The 16,522-nt window shown below is 43.1% G+C and overlaps 1 protein-coding gene across 1 annotated transcript in view; it reads right to left on the minus strand.

Annotated features, from left to right (window-relative positions):
• Positions 1–5,003: 5,003 nt before the first annotated feature.
• LRRC69 (leucine rich repeat containing 69) overlaps positions 5,004–16,522 on the minus strand; it is a 55,641-nt gene continuing 44,122 nt past the window's right edge. Inside the window, exon 8 of the mRNA XM_077810037.1 lies at positions 5,004–5,573. Coding sequence (XP_077666163.1) covers positions 5,463–5,573 — 111 coding nt within the window. The 3' untranslated portion in view covers positions 5,004–5,462. The remainder of the gene's footprint in view (positions 5,574–16,522) is intronic.

Consider the following 16,522-nt stretch of genomic DNA (forward strand, 5'->3'; position numbering starts at 1 on the left):
CAGGCAGGAGTTCCCCCTCAGCCCTCTTCTTTGAGCTGGGGTTTGTGTCTTAGACCTCTTGCTTGGAATAGGCAGCTGCAAGGCTTTATCCAGCACCCTTCAACTGAACACTCTCTCCAATTAGCCTGTCACTCTGGAGGAGTCAGTCAGCCGCCTTCTCTGGACAGTATGGCCCTGCTGTGAGGGAGGAAGCAGCCTTTATACTGGTCCCCTTCTCCTGACTCCTCCCCAACTGATGGGGTGAGAGGATCCTTGCCCTGCCCTCTCTGCAAGGCTTCAGGCCCTTGATGATACAGTATCAAGATTCCTTCCTCAAGCATCATCCATTCCTGGGACTCTAAAGTCTCCCTATATATCTACTGGACCCTTCCAAGCCCTTAAAGGGTCACACCAGGTGGCTGGGTGGGCTGACCACTAGAAGCCACTGCCCTCCATCGCACACTACCCCATCACATGTACTTATGTTGGAATATACAGTTTGAAATTCTGTTAGGAGGACTTATGGGCTAGGGGCCAAGATTTTCAGTCTTGAAATAGTTAATTCATCATTACCTCACATATATGTTATATGGTTTAATTATTTGTAAAATGCTTTAATATTCTTGTTTTAAAAGTGCTTATATATGTCACAGTTTCAGGGTTAACTGACCCCCTCCTGTTCTTCCTTGAGGGTACCCACTCAAGGTTTAGGCTTCTCAGCTATCACCTCTCAGGGGGCAGAGACCCACATCTCTCTCCCTTCAGACCAGAGGTTTGGGTTTGCTGTCGCTCTGCACTTCACTGCTATTTCCCAGCAGGTCTGACTGGGGTCCATTCATGATAAATACTTACCACAGGTCACCTGTTAATCTTATGGGGCCCTAGAAAGCCAATGTCTTTCCAACCCCACTGCAAGGGTTAGTACCCCCACCCCTGAGACAGAATGTCCTGTCCATTTGCTGAGTCAGACAGACGGCCCCAAGTCAATTTAAACCCAGCTTTTTTCTTTTTTTCCTTTTGAAATAATAAAAGCCCTTTTCTTTGTCTGTTAGTTTCTGGAAAACCCAGTTTGAACCAGTATATGCAAGCCTCCCGGGGAGAGTTCCTCTCTGGAGGTGTTTACAACCTAGCTGATTCACCTTAATCAACCCCCACTGTGTTTTGTTCCTGAAGCTGTGGGAACCGTCCTCACTGGACCTGCACACAATCCCTGGCCCACCGTGATACATGAACTTAATACCATACGGTCCCAAGGATAGGCTGCAATATATGTCACAATCTATACAAGTGCAACATATTTCTATAACCTTAGAATTGGTACATACCTTCAAATGCATTAAAGGCATTCTCAAGTGATCAATTGTTACGTCAGACATTATCAATTATTTTTAAAGTATCACCAGTGTTCCAGCATGGTCTGAGCACAGACAATACAGCATTCTGTGCCTGCTGTCTTGAAATCCCCCTTGCATAGGGTCCCTTTTCAACCTATCCCAGATGCAGCAAACAACTTGAATTAGAGAACCTACAGGCATGATAGATTCAATTGATTGATTTTAAATTGAAGCAAATTTATATTTGGGGGGTTCTTTTATTATCACTAGCTCCCATTATTCCTGGTTACCAATCTCCCTTCCACCCAGCTATTACCAGCCTGGCATTCTTCCTCATTGACTTGGATATTTACTGCTTCTTCACTCAGATCAGACCCTGTACCCACCCAACTACCATTATCTGCTTCGGATGGATCCTTCCTTGGCCCCATAAACCCAGAGGTTTCACGTCCTCCTGCACAACCTTCCTTATCAGGCTGTCTTTGTGTTTCCCAAGTGTTCAAACATCTGCCTATATCACAGCTGTAGCCTCACTTCATTGGAGCTTCCAGGGACTGTATCATATGTGAAGAGTTTTGCAGAGGCAGAGTAACCTTTTTAAGGGGTGTTCAAGCTGCAACTCAGGCAAGTATTGTGAAAATCCATATATCAAATATTTTATTTATGCATAAATATTTTGTTCACAATTATAGATTAATGTAAATTTAACTTTGAAAATCTTTTCAGTCTGTCTTTTCTTGGTTATTATGTGAAACTATATTTCTTACTAATAGTCCTATGAAGGCCCTTTGACCGATGTCCAGGGGCCCTATGATGACATCACAGTGGTGACACTTCAGTGTGCTTAGGTATTTACAACTTTTTTATTTTCTTTGCCTGTTGTAACATGGAGGTTACACAAGTAGCATCACACTGGCATTGATATACAAGCATAATTAGTTAGCTATATAAACTGCACAATGAAAAGAACAATGGTAATCCATATTGGTTCATTCCTTTTTTATTAATTCCTGCTAGCAGGAGCAGCAAGATTATTGAAAATCCTTCTGTGCTACATGAGGCCTGCATAGCAGAAAGACATCTGGGAAAAACATCAAAGAAAGTAAAATACCCTTTGGACCTTAAATAGCAGGTGAACCTTAATTTTTCACACTCCCCATCAGTTTACATCAGACCCGCTGGATTTCACTTACCTATAGTAGTTTGAGATTCTAAATTTGTTAGTCTCTAAGGTGCCACAAGTCCTCCTTTTCTTTCTGAGTTAAGGTGGAAACAAATACTATTTCCACAGGGCTCACGACTTGGGTATGAAGAACCTGCTCTCACTGAATACAAGGGAGTTTTGACTGGATTTAAATGGGAGTTTAACAGATAGTTCACTACTGTGCAGGATGTTTGTGACACCCACAGATATTCCAGGCAAAAACATTGCTGGGAGACATTCATTGTAATAACAAATGCTATTTGGGAGTCAAGGACTAGCTGAGAGTTGTAGATGGCCCCAAATCCTATTAATCCCCATGGAATATTCTGTGTCATGGTCACTATTACTATCTTCAGATGAATCTTTACAAAAATACACAAAAGTATTCTTCTCCTGTTTCATCTGGTGGCCTGGAGCATGATTCCGCACACCACAGACATCAGCATAAGCACAGCATGTATTAGTATTGCTGATTTAAGCAGAAGAGAGTGTTCTTCAGGAGCAGTCAGTGATTCTGCCCTGCAGCATGATTACACAATGAATCAAATGGACACCACCAATGGAGTCCTTCTCTCTCTACAGGGAAAGTGTGTTCCCAAGGACTATGCAATCCCATTCACGCCCAAACAAGATCTTCATGAAGGTCACTGGTGTCTCACTCCCCTCCCTGGAGATGAAGGGAGGCCAAAAATGCAGCATTTTTAGTTTCTTGAAGCTGCAGTTTCACTGGGTACCTGGAGGGCATTTCTAGGTTGTGTAAGTGTTCTGTTCATCTTATCATGTATTTCACAGATACTTGCACAAAGAAATTAACACACAAGGCAATGAGTGACAGTGAGGTTGTGACACATCTGATACAGGCAAGGCTTTTCAAAGTTAAGGCTGATACTGCTTAACTCATCTTCTTATGCCTTGGCAATATAATCATTGTAATTAAAGACAGGACAAATCTATTAGCTCATTGAATGCATCCTGTTGGAAACTTTATGTAGCGTTCCCCAAAAGAGGATGTTTACAGATATTAAACCAATATTAGTCTGGACCTTAGCCAAAAAGGAAAAAATGCAGCACATATTGTATTAGAAGCCAAGTATAAATAACTCCACTGCAATAAAAGGAGGAGGCTAAGGCAGCTTTGAATTTAACTTTTCTTGCTTCAGACAATTTGTGTCAAACTGAATTATTTTAAAAACAAATTATTTTAAAACCAAACTAACCAAATGTCTCTCTGAAGTGCCTATTAACTGAGAAAATACAACAGAAAGATTGATCAGGCAGTTATTCATTCAGGGCATTAGTTATTTAATAGGACAGTCGAGACCTATGATGTAAATGTGTATTTAGAACATATTTAGTATGTATACCAAGTGTGTGCAATGCAAAGCAGATGCTCCTGTCCATGTGAAAGAGCAGAATTTCAGCATCCAAAGTTCCATCTACATCTGTTTCTTCATTTTTGATAATGTAATAAAAGTGGGATTCTCTCACAGCTTGAGTGATCACATTCTATAAGACTGTCCTACCTGGAAACTGTGGAGGATGGAGACCTTTCGCAGCTTCTACTCCAGGCCCCCTGTATGGGGTTCCTAGTCACTGAATCTGCATATGCACAGAACTGGTAGTTTGTTCCCTAGTCTATCCTCAATGCCCTCCTTCTTGTTTGTACTTTCAGAGAGGTATGGTGAATCGTCCCTTCACTCAGCCTGCGCCCACTATTATCTGCACAGCATTACCGTACTGGTTCCATGACACGCCCTCTGTCTGCAATGAATTTCACTTGAAGTGAGTACACCATATTATGAGACAAAGTTCTTGAGAAATGTTTTTTGGTGCTCCACCGATGCCTCATGGAAATGTAAAAATTACAAAAATATTCTATTTAGAGAAAATTCTGCTTGAGTTTTTTGGTATTTGTTAACTTGTTCTTTACTCCTAGGAAACATATTGTTTAAAAACAGTCTTTGCTCTTTAAATATGTGACTGTTCCTGCTTATTCTCACCTGAAATCATTCTGGACCCAAGCAGAAAGGTACTTAACCACATTCTTAACTTTCAACAGATGAACAGTCCCACTGAAATCAATAGGACTGCTCGTGCTTACATTTAAGCACATGCTTGAGCACTTTCCAGAAAAAGGGTCCCTGTTCGTAACATTATGATTCGTTGCAAAGACAGGTTAATGACATTAACAGAGGATTATAAATTTAGGGGAGAAAGATTTAAAAATGCCTGTTTCAATCTAAAAACATCCAAAGGGATAAGAAAGCAGGGAAGAAAAGAAACCACAAAAAACAAAACATCTAAGAATTGTTTCTATATAGAATGTTTTCTCAAAGTTTTCCATGAGGCATATGTGCCTCTTTAAAAATTAAAATTGTTTTATGCAAAAAAAAAATCTTAAAACTGGTAATCTTTCTTTTTCATTTTTAAAGCACTCATACATATTTGCTCCTGCGCTAAGACATTTGTATGCCAAGATACAAAACTTCTAAAAAAGTGGATTTATAATGGCAATGAAAAAATATATAAGGAATCACTTTGACACGTCTCCATATATTTCTTTGAAGCTTTAAAATTTGATCCTAAATTCTCAGAAAAACAAATAATTTCACATTAGAACATAACAAGACATTTGTCAATGAAGCCACAATACAATTTGTTTACAATTTACACTATAAAACTCATATTTAAACAATGTCATTGGTTTAATTCATCCACTTTTAGAAGCTGTGTTAAGTCTGCCAAAAAACATCAGCATCACACAGTTGAACGGAATAATTATGTATATGGAGATCATTTCTTTGTAATTCATTATCTCTCCATAATATATATTTTACATTGAGAACAGACACAATACTGAACTCTAAGAACTAGCTCTCGGGTAAGGGTAAACAATACCAAAGAGGGCAATCTGACTGATGTACTGAGTGAATTCCTTGCCTGCTCTATGGTACAGCAATTCCAAAGAATCCATGGCCAGGATGGTTAAAGCATTTGTAAGAGCACAGCAATGTCCTTACAGGCAAGAGGTGCACGTTTCTGCTTATCTTCATTTTCTTTAAAAAAAAAAAATACAATAAAATTCAATGTAAAAATTGCAAAAATAGAAAATATTTCTACACTACATACACAATTAAGGCAGAGCTGTAACACTGGTGTTTGATATTACTCTCAATAAAGTTGTCTCATAAGAAACTAATAACTCCCAATTTTCTGAACACCCTGTAAATGAAGTAAGTAATTCTTCTAAGGTCTGATACTGCAGGCCTTCTACAGGCAAAATCACATTATAGTTTTAGCTTGAAGAGTAATATTAAAATAGATATCCTTGGGGCCATCTTTTGTGCCTGCTGCAGCACTGAGCACATTAATAAAAACAAATGAACAGGAGTTTTGCCAGTGTAAAAACAGCAAGACTGGGTGCTAATGCAAGTCTAATATGTATAATCTAGCGTGAAAATGGATCAATAGGAGGAGTCTGTGGAAAATTTACTGATCTTTTGGTTTTGTTTTTTAAATATACTTGAAAATCAAGACACTACACCAAGAAAATGAGGTGATAAAAGACATTGAGAGCTTTGCCTCTTCCACTCTGTCTAAATAAAGCAAGCATTTAAGAAATGGAGCTATACTGGTTTCCACAGACCTCTGGAAGTTCAACGACTTGAGAAATACAGGGATCTACTACTACTACGTTTCTTGAAGTGTCATATTATAGTATTGCATAGAGGCCCCCACTGAGATTGGACCTCACTGTGCCAGGCACTGTCTGTACACAAAGTAAAATATAGTCCCCGCTTGGAACAGCATACAAATCTAAACAGACAACAGATAGGAGGGGAAACTGAGGCACAGTGACTTATCCAAGTCACACAGCAGGTCAGTGGCAGAACCTCCTGAGTCCTAGTCCATAGCCCCATCCATTGGAAGACCATCCAGGGCACAAGAGTTTCTCTTTTAAAAATTTAAATTAATTTTACAACGTTATTTCATTTGCAATATTCATTTTAATTTTAAACCTTTTTTCCCCTGCCCTTTACCATAGTTAACACATTCATAGACTTCAATAGCTTGTTGGGTCCTAAAATGTGTAGTTATTTGTAAAATGGCCATGACAGCTCTGAATTAGCAACCTAATAAAATTCTAATAATTCTATTGTAGTTTTTCAAGTCATGTTCATTCCTACAGAAATTAGTTAAATAAATTATGAGATGAAAGAGTGTACCTTAAATTGGTTAAACAACCCTGTCCTGGGTAGTTGTACAAGAAGCCAACCAACCTGATGTCTCCTTTAATAATGCCCATAATGAACACTCCAGCTAAATGAGTTTTATTTCTCTATTCCAAAGTCTTAAGTTTTTTGTGGGGAGTTGGGGTTTTTTAAGAGCTATATATTTATGCTGTCTGAATTTATCTGTAGGGCCAAATTTTCATATCAGACACTAAATTGTGTGGAAGTAAACCAGCATAAGAACATAAGAACAACCATGCTGGGACAGACCCAAGGTCCATCTAGCCCAGTATCCTGTCTTCCGACAGTGGCCAATGCCAGGTCACCCAGAGGGAACGAACAGAATGAATGAACCAGCTTGCTAATACAAATGCAGGGGTCTGCAGGTTCAAGTACTGTATCAAGCATGAATTGAAAAAACCGATCCTTGTAGTTTTACCTTCATACAGTTTGATTGGAAGCTTAATGGATTCAAAAACCCAAACAAACAGAGCTCAGCAGTTTAGTTACATTTACATAATAATAATCCATATGTATTAATGTAATAATCCACCAAGGAGTTCAGAGACAGCATGCTCTAGTGGCTTTGAGCAAGGACTGGGTATCTGGTGACCTGACTATATCCCTCACTTTCTGCCAGTGATGTGCTGTGTAACTTTAGACCAGAGGTGGGCAAACTATGGACAGCGGGACTGTCCTGCCTGGCCCTTGAGCTCCTGGCCGGGGAGGCTCGCCCCTAGCCCCTTCCCTGCAGCCTCAGTGTGCCATGCCACCAGCGCTCTGGGCTGCGACCTCCTGCCAGGCAGTGCAGCTGTGACAGCTGACAGGTGTAGTGTATTAAATTGCTCCCCATAGGAACGTGCGACCTACCGAGCACCAGGACTGACAGCCATAAGTAGTACACCATAAGTGGCACATTTCTACAGGGAGCAATTTAATACACTACACCCGCGTAGGGAAAGCTGTGCTTCCCAAAACAGCCTGGCTGCCACCCCCTATCCACCCCTTCCCACTTCTCACCCCGACTGCCACCCTCAGAACCCCAGACCCATCCAACCCTCCCTACTCCTTGTCCCCTTACTGCCCCCTGCCAGGACCTCCCGCCCCTAACCGACCCCCAGGACCCCACCCCCCTGCTCCCTGTCGGCCCCGACCCCTATCCCACCCCCGACCCCTGCCCCTTATCCAACCTGCCTGCTCCCCGCCCCCTTACCATGCTGCTTAGAGCACCAAGACTGGCAGCCGTTAAGTAGTACATGGTAAGCAGCACATTCCTACGAGGATCAATTTAATACACTACGCCCAGCCCCCCATACAGTTTCGGAACCCCAATGTGGCCATTGGGCCAAAAAGTTTTCCCACCCCTGATTTAGACAATGGTTCATTAGCAATATATGATGCAACAAGGAGGCAGAGCTGTCAGAAAAGCAGTACATTTAATAAAGCTGTTTCCAAGAAAACATGCTCAGGATTTTACTGTTTCTATCTATACCACACGCAGGAGCAACCCACAGACTTACACTCACACCCCAGCTTCTAGTTCCTCCTGAAGCCCAATTCTCTTTCTCCAGTACAACTCATCAGACTACAGACTAGTCATTTAACCTTTCTGGCTTTATCTGCTCTAGTAAAATTAGTACCCATATTCCTAAACTGCTATTGTGGAGAAACCTCAAGGATTTTTTACAGCATGCTATGACAATCAGGCTTGAACATGGGCATACACATTATTCCTCACTCAGAAATAAAGAATAAAAAGATGATGACATATGATACTTGGCAGGCTTGCTTCTAAACAGAGGGTCAAATTATCAAAATAGGGGCTTTATACTTACATCTATCTCCACTACCAGTTCTAGGTTCAAATGCTACCACACTCACAAATGATTGCATTCATGTAATTAAGAGACAGAGTTCCATTTGAAAATTTGCATTAGGATACTATTCATGCCAACCAACATCCCTTTAAAAGGTCAACTGGATTTTTTTTCCCAAAGTTTAGATCTGAGTTGCTATTCCCATCTTATATGCAGCTGCTCATTCACAAGGGTCTGCTTTAGGAAGTTTAATCTATCAACAAGCATGCATATATTTTCTGCACTGAACAGTGCACAAATCACATCCTGCAGAGCAACTCATAACTCAAGAGAACACCACACTGGGTCCTTCCTGTTTGCTGATGAAATAAAATGACTTCATTTTGGTCTAAAAGACATGACAATGTCCTCTTAAGTAATAAATATTTTGTAAGCAGACAATTTAGAATAATACTTGTTGTGGTAAAGATGTACACTGTGACAGAAATTGATTTTCATACTACAGGCAGAATCCTATCTCTTACATGTCCATGAATACTACCATCTGACCAGGAAAACTAGAAAAATAAAATGGTAATGGAGTTAAAAAGACCAGTACATGTAAAGCAGGAGAGCAGAGTATTTGAGAAGTTACCAAAAACTTATAAGGCTTAGCCCTAGTCCACACTATGAGGTCAGGTCGAATTTAGCTGTGTTAGGTTGATTTTATAACCAATGCGTCTACACAACCAACCCCACTCCGCCTACCTAAAGGGCTCTTAAAATCAACTGCTGTACTCCTCCCCACTGAGGGGTGGAGCACTAAAATCGACCTTGCTGGTTTGAATTTGGGGTAGTACAGATGTAATTTCGACAGTATTGGTCTCCAGGAGCTATCCCAAGGTACTCCAATGTGACCGTTCTGGACAACACTTTGAACTCTGATGTACACAGGAAAAGCCCCGGGAAATTTTGAATTTCATTTCCTGCGCGTGGCGAGCTCAGCAACACAGGTGACCGTGCAGTCCTAGAATCGCAAATGACCTCCAGAATGGACAAAACAAGAGACACTGGGACCTGATTGCTGTATGGGGAGAAGAATCTGTGCAGGCCGAATTCTGATCAAAAAGAAGAAATGCTAATATATTTGCCAAAATCACACAGGGCATGGTGGAGAGAGGCTACAACAGGGACACACAGCAGTGTCGCGTCAAAGTAAGGAGCTCAGGAAAGCCTACCAAAAGACAAAGGAGGCAAACAGTTGCTCCGAGTCAGAGCCGTGATCAGCTGCATGGCATTCTAGGAGGGACCCTACCACTGTCCATGGACACCTGCAAGAGAGGAGGAGCATTTTGTGGATGAGGAGGAGGAGGAGGAGAATGCGCAGCAGGCAAGCGGTGAATCCGTTCTCCCCAGCAGCCAGGACCTTTTCATCACCCTGGAGCCAATACCCTCCCAAGGCAGGTTTCCGGACCCTGAAGCAAGAGAAGACACCTCTGGTGAGTGCACATTTGTACTACACTAGAGGCTTTAAAAGCGATTGTTTGATTTGCCCTGAAGAATTGGGATGTATCTGTGGCCAGTACAGCTACTGGAAAAGTCTGTTAACATGTCTGGGGATGGAACGGGAATCCTCCAGGGACATCTCCATCAAGCTCTCCTGGAGGTACTCTGCCTTATTTCATCCTCCACGGTAGGACACTTTACCTCGCCAAGCAAGTAGCAAGTAGTCTGGAATCATTGCAGCACAAAGCATGGCAGCGAATGGTCCTGGGTTTTGGTCACATTCAAGCAACATTTGGTCTTTATCTTTCTGTGTTAGCCTCAGGAGAGTGATATCATTCATGGTCACCTGGTTGAAATAGAGGAATTTTTGTAAGGGAACAGTAAAAGGACCACGTTCATGCTGGGTTGTTCGCGCTTGGCTAAAAGGGATCATCCCGGAGAATAGCCACGCGGCGGGGGGAGGGGTGAAGGGATCATCCAAGAGAATAGTCATGCGGTGGGGTGGGGGGAGGTGTGTGCTGCACATCCACCCGAAAACCGTAGCCCCTCCTTTTAAACGTGAAACCCAACCAGCATTGCTTGCTATGGGAAAGGATGGTGCTGCAGTTTGAAACCATTCCCACATGTTACGAAGGTGTATGAAGCCAACCCCGTGTACCAAAAGGTTTACTGCGGCTGCATGGAAACCAAACACTGAGGTTATCGCAGATCAGAAAGCGAAAAAAATGCACACGCGATGACATGTTTTCCAAGCTCATGCAGTCCTCCCGCACTGACAGGGCACAGCTTAATGCATGGAGGCATTCAGAGGCAGAGGCCAGGAAAGCATTAAGTAAGCGCAAAGAGCAGAGGCAGGAGGCAATGTGAGGCTAATGGGGGAGAAACGGACATGATGAAGCATATGTTGGACCTGCAGGAAAGCCAACAAAAGCACAAACCCCCACTGCATCCATTGTATAACTTGCCCTTCTCCCCAAATTCCATATGCTCCTCACCCAGATGCCCAAGAACGTGGGGATGGGAGGGGCGGCCCAAAGCAAGAGAAGACTGTCATTCAAACAGTTTTGATTTGTAGTGTGGCTACAATAAGCAATGTGACCTTGTTCTTTCCTCCTTCCCTCCTCCCGCACCCCACCCCACCCCACCCGGACTACCTTGTCAGTTATCTCACTTTTTTTTTAATTAATAAAGAAAGAATGTATGGTTTCAAAACAATAGTTACTTTATTTCCTTTGCCAGCTGTGATCGAAGGGGGGAGGGTGGTTGGCTTACAGGGAATTAAAATCAACAAAGGGGGCGGGTTTGCAGCAACGAGAAACACACACAACTGTCACACCATAGACTGGCCAGTCATGAAACTGGTTTTCAAAGCCTTTCTGAGGCACAGCGAGCCTAGCTGTGCTCTTCTAATCGCCCTGGTGTCTGGCTGCTCAAAATCAACCACTAGGCAATTTGCCACAACCTCCCACCTCACCATAAACTTCTCCTCCTTACTCTCACAGATGGCACATACAGCAAGAAGCAGTAACAATGGGAATGTTGGTTGCACTGAGGTTTAACCTAGTCAGCAAACAGCGCCAGCGAACTTTTGGACGTCCAAAGGCACATTCTACCACCATTCTGCACTTCCTCAGCCTATAGTTAAACTGCTCCTTGCTACTGTCCAGGCTGCCTGAGTACGGCTTCTTGAGCCATGGGAGCAAGGGGTAGGCTGGGTCCCCAAGGATAACTATTGGTGTTTCAACATCCCCAATGGTAATTTTCTGGTCTGGGAAGTAAGTTCCTTCTTGCAACTGCTAGAACACCCCCGAATTCCTAAAGATGTGAATGTCACGCACCTTTCCCGGCCATCCTATGTTGATGTAGGTGAAACGTTCCTTGTAATCCACAACTGCTTGCAGTACCATTTAGAAGTACCCCTTGCGGTTTACGTACTGGTTGGAAAGGTGGTCTGGGGCCAAGATAGGGATATGTGTTCCGTCTGTCATCTCACCACAGTTAGGAAACCCCATTGCAGCAAAGCCATCCACTATGAGCTGCACATTTCCCGGAGTCACTGCCCTTGATGGCAGACCGTCAGTGATTGCATTGGCTACTTGGATCACAGCAGTCCCCACAGTAGACTTGCCCACTACAAGTTGATTCCCAACTGACCGGTAGCAATCAGGTGTTGCAAGCTTCCACAGGGCTATTGCCACTCGCTTCTCAACTGTCAGGGCCCCTCTCATCTTGGTATTCCTGCGCTTCAGGTCAGGGGAAAGCAACTCACGAAGTTCAAGGGAAGTGGCCTTACGCATGCAAAAGTTTTGCAGGCACTGTGAATCATCCCATACCTGCAACACTATGCGGTCCGACCAGTCTGTGCTTGTTTTCCGGGCCCAGAATTGGCGTTCCACTGTATGAACCAGCCCTACTGCTACCATGATGTCCAAGTTGCCACATTTCAGAGTAACAGCCGTGTTAGTCTGTATTCGCAAAAAGAAAAGGAGTACTTGTGGCACCTTAGAGACTAACCAATTTATTTGAGCATGAGCTTTCGTGAGCTACAGCTCACTTCATCGGATGCGTACCGTGGAAACTGCAGAAGACATTATATACATACAGAGACCATGAAACAATACCTCCTCCCACCCCACTGTCCTGCTGGTAATAGCTTATCTAAAGTGATAATCAAGTTGGGCCATTTCCAGCACAAATCCAGGTTTTCTCACCCTCCACTCCCCACGCCAAAAACTCACTCTCCTGCTGGTAATAGCCCATCCAAAGTGACCACTCTCTTCACAATGTGTATGATAATCAAGGTGGGCCATTTCCTGCACAAATCCAGGTTCTCTCACTCCCTCACCCCCCTCCAAAAACCACACACACAAACTCACTCTCCTGCTGGTAATAGCTTATCCAAAGTGACCACTCTCCCTACAATGTGTATGATAATCAAGGTGGGCCATTTCCAGCACAAATCCAGGTTTTCTCACCCCCCCAGCCCCATACACACACAAACTCACTCTCCTGCTGGTAACAGCTCATCCAAAGTGACCACTCTCCCTACAATGTGCATGGTAATCAAGGTGGGCCATTTCCAGCACAAATCCAGGCTTTCTCACACACACACACACACACAAACTCACTCTCCTGCTGGCAATAGCTCATCCAAACTGACCACGCTCCAAGTTTAAATCCAAGTTTAACCAGAACGTCTGGGGGGGAAAAGGGGGGGTAGGAAAAAACAAGGGGAAATAGGCTACCTTGCATAATGACTTAGCCACTCCCAGTCTCTATTTAAGCCTAAATTAATAGTATCCTATTTGCAAATGAATTCCAATTCAGCAGTTTCTCGCTGGAGTCTGGATTTGAAGTTTTTTTGTTGTAAGATAGCGACCTTCATGTCTGTGATTGCGTGACCAGAGAGATTGAAGTGTTCTCCGACTGGTTTATGAATGTTATAATTCTTGACATCTGATTTGTGTCCATTTATTCTTTTACGTAGAGACTGTCCAGTTTGACCAATGTAAATGGCAGAGGGGCATTGCTGGCACATGATGGCATATATCACATTGGTGGATGTGCAGGTGAACAAGCCTCTGATAGTGTGGCTGATGTTATTAGGCCCTGCAATGGTGTCCCCTGAATAGATATGTGGGCACAGTTGGCAACGGGCTTTGTTGCAAGGATAGGTTCCTGGGTTAGTGGTTCTGTTGTGTGGTATGTGGTTGTTGGTGAGTATTTGCTTCAGGTTGCGGGGCTGTCTGTAAGCAAGGACTGGCCTGTCTCCCAAGATTTGTGAGAGTGTTGGGTCATCCTTTAGTCCATGTCCTCATCACAATCTTCCTCGTGCTGGTGTCTCTTAGTCTGGTTCTGCACATACTCCACGATAATGTGCGAGGTGTTTACAATGCTCACAACAGCAGCGGTGAGCTGAGCAGGCTCCATTCTTGCTGTGGTATGGCGTCCGCACGGATAACCCAGGAAAAAAGGAGCAAAACGATTGTCTACTGTTGCTTTCATGGAGGGAGGGTCGACTCACGACAGGTACCCAAAACCACCCTCAACAATGTTTTTGCCCCATCAGGCATTGGGAACTTAACCCAAAATTCCAAAGGGCAGCGGAGACTGCGGGAACTGTGGGATAGCTACCCACAGTGCACTACTCCGTATGCCAATGCTAGCCATGGTATTGAGGACATACTCCGCCGACTTAATGCGCTTTGTGGGGACATACACAATCGACTGTATAAAATCGATTTCTAAAAATCGACTTCTATAAAATCGACCTAATTTTGTAATGTAGACATACCCTTAGGTGCTTAGCATTCAGGAAAAACAAGAGCCATAACCCATCCCCTCCTCACTGCTCAACAGAGCTGGCCCACACAAACAGAGTCCGCACTGAACCCTGGAAATGCTATAGCGGGGGCCACTTTGACCCACACATCCCCAGCATCCCTGGGGGAATTCCACCTGTCTAAGGGAGCTGCAGCTACTGAGCAGTGCTTTTCACACCCCTATATTTCAGGGGCACAATGTAGGTATAACTCAGCCCTTTGTGTTTTGTTTTTAAAGTCTGTCCTGTTATGTCCATTTAGTTTCCAAAAGTAGTTTCTCATTCCTTCTATGTTACCTAGAAAACAATGAGACAGTGCTGTCTAGTCGTTAGGACAGGTCATGAGGACTCAGAAATCCTAGATTCTATTCCTGGCTCTGCCACTGATTTTTATGGTTTCAGACAAACTGCACGTTTCAGTTTACCCATCTGTGCAATGGGTATCATCAGAAGGGTGTCATAAAGCTTAATAAGACCCTCTTAAGCATGAAATCCTCAGATGTAAGGTATTATAAAAGTTCCAACCATTTTATTACCAAACAGAGTAGAGGGTGGTTTGATTTTGCTCACTGATTTTAGTTTTTCAGGTTCAACTTTGTTACAGTACGTTCGTTGGGTTCAAAAAGTAGTCAAAAGGCAGGAAACAGATGGTAATAGTACTACTGTATTGCACTTCTTCACACTGAAAAGTAATTAAGAATGGAGACTCCAGCTCCTCCTCATTTTTAAGGAAGGAGAACCCCACGGCGGTGAAAGTAAGGCTTTCAAGAAAGAATGGCTATTCCAATGTAAAGAACTGCAAACAAGGAATGAACAATAAGTTCAGATACAATATATAAATACTGTGGTGGCATGCTTTAGTTAACTCATTATCAGAAGATAACATTATGTGCCAGGGTTTCTTTTAAAATGGAGCTCTCTGGCTATCACTGGGCTTCGTGACACATCACATGGTATGCTCCACTGGCCAAGCTGGCGACGTGTGGCACCACTGCAGGGAGATCACAAACGCAGATAGCTATAGAATAATTAACTTGGGTGCAAACAAGAAAAGCTGCTAAGTCCTGTATCTTAACCTGGCTTGAGAATTACTATTGAATGTGCCAGTTCCAAACTACAAGTATGACAGTAATGCAGGGTCACCAAAAATGCAAATTAGGGTCAGATTAGTCAGAATTACAGTTAATTTCCCAGATCTGGATATATGCATCTGAAAACATGGCTATCCAGACGGAAAGGCTGCACCATATCTTTTTGGCATCATGGTACAGAAGATAAAAATATTATCCCAGAACAAGGAAAACAAGAAGACAGTATCTCAGGTCTACTATTAATCTTGTGACTTTTGCAAATATCTCACAATCCACTATTCTCAATGCAAAATTAAATAAATCTTGCCTGAAGTCCTATACACTCAAAAGAACTTCCTTGGTGAGAACTTGATGAGCATGAAGATTGTGCTTGTTGATTTCAAATATCTTTCCATTGTTCAAATCTGGATGCTCCAATGACATGTCCAAATCCCATATCTGGGACACTCAAAAAAGCACTAATAAATTTGCCCTTCAATATGGCGGGGGGCGGGGGAGAAGCTCCGGGCACCGAGCCACTTCAGCGGATGGCCCAAGCAACAGAAGGCTTTCGTTCGAACAGTTTTGATTTTTAGCGTGGCTGCAAATTAAAAATGTGGCCTTGTCCTTCCCTCCTCCCCCACCCGACTGGGCTACCTTGTCAGTTATCTCACTTTTTTTTTAATTAATAAAGAAAGAATGCATGGTTTCAAAACGATAGTTACTTTATTTCCTTTGCCAGCTGTGATCGAAGGGGGGAGAGTGGTTGGCTTACAGGGAATTAAAATCAACAAAGGGGGTGGGTTTGCAACAAGGAGAAACACATACAACTGTCACACCGAAGCCTGGCCAGTCATGAAACTGGTTTTCAAAGCCTTTCTGATGCACAGCGCGCCTAGCTGTGCTCTTCTAATCGCCCTGGTGTCTGTCTGCTCAAAATCGGCCACCAAGCGATTTGCCTCAACCTGCCACCCCACCATAAACTTCTCCTCCTTACTCTAACAGATATTATGGACCACACAGCAAGCAGCAATAACAATGAGAATGTTGGTTGCACTGAGGTTTAACCTAGTCAGTAAA

Source organism: Eretmochelys imbricata, chromosome 2, assembly GCF_965152235.1.
Source record: "Eretmochelys imbricata isolate rEreImb1 chromosome 2, rEreImb1.hap1, whole genome shotgun sequence".
Lineage (NCBI taxonomy): Eukaryota > Metazoa > Chordata > Testudines > Cheloniidae > Eretmochelys > Eretmochelys imbricata.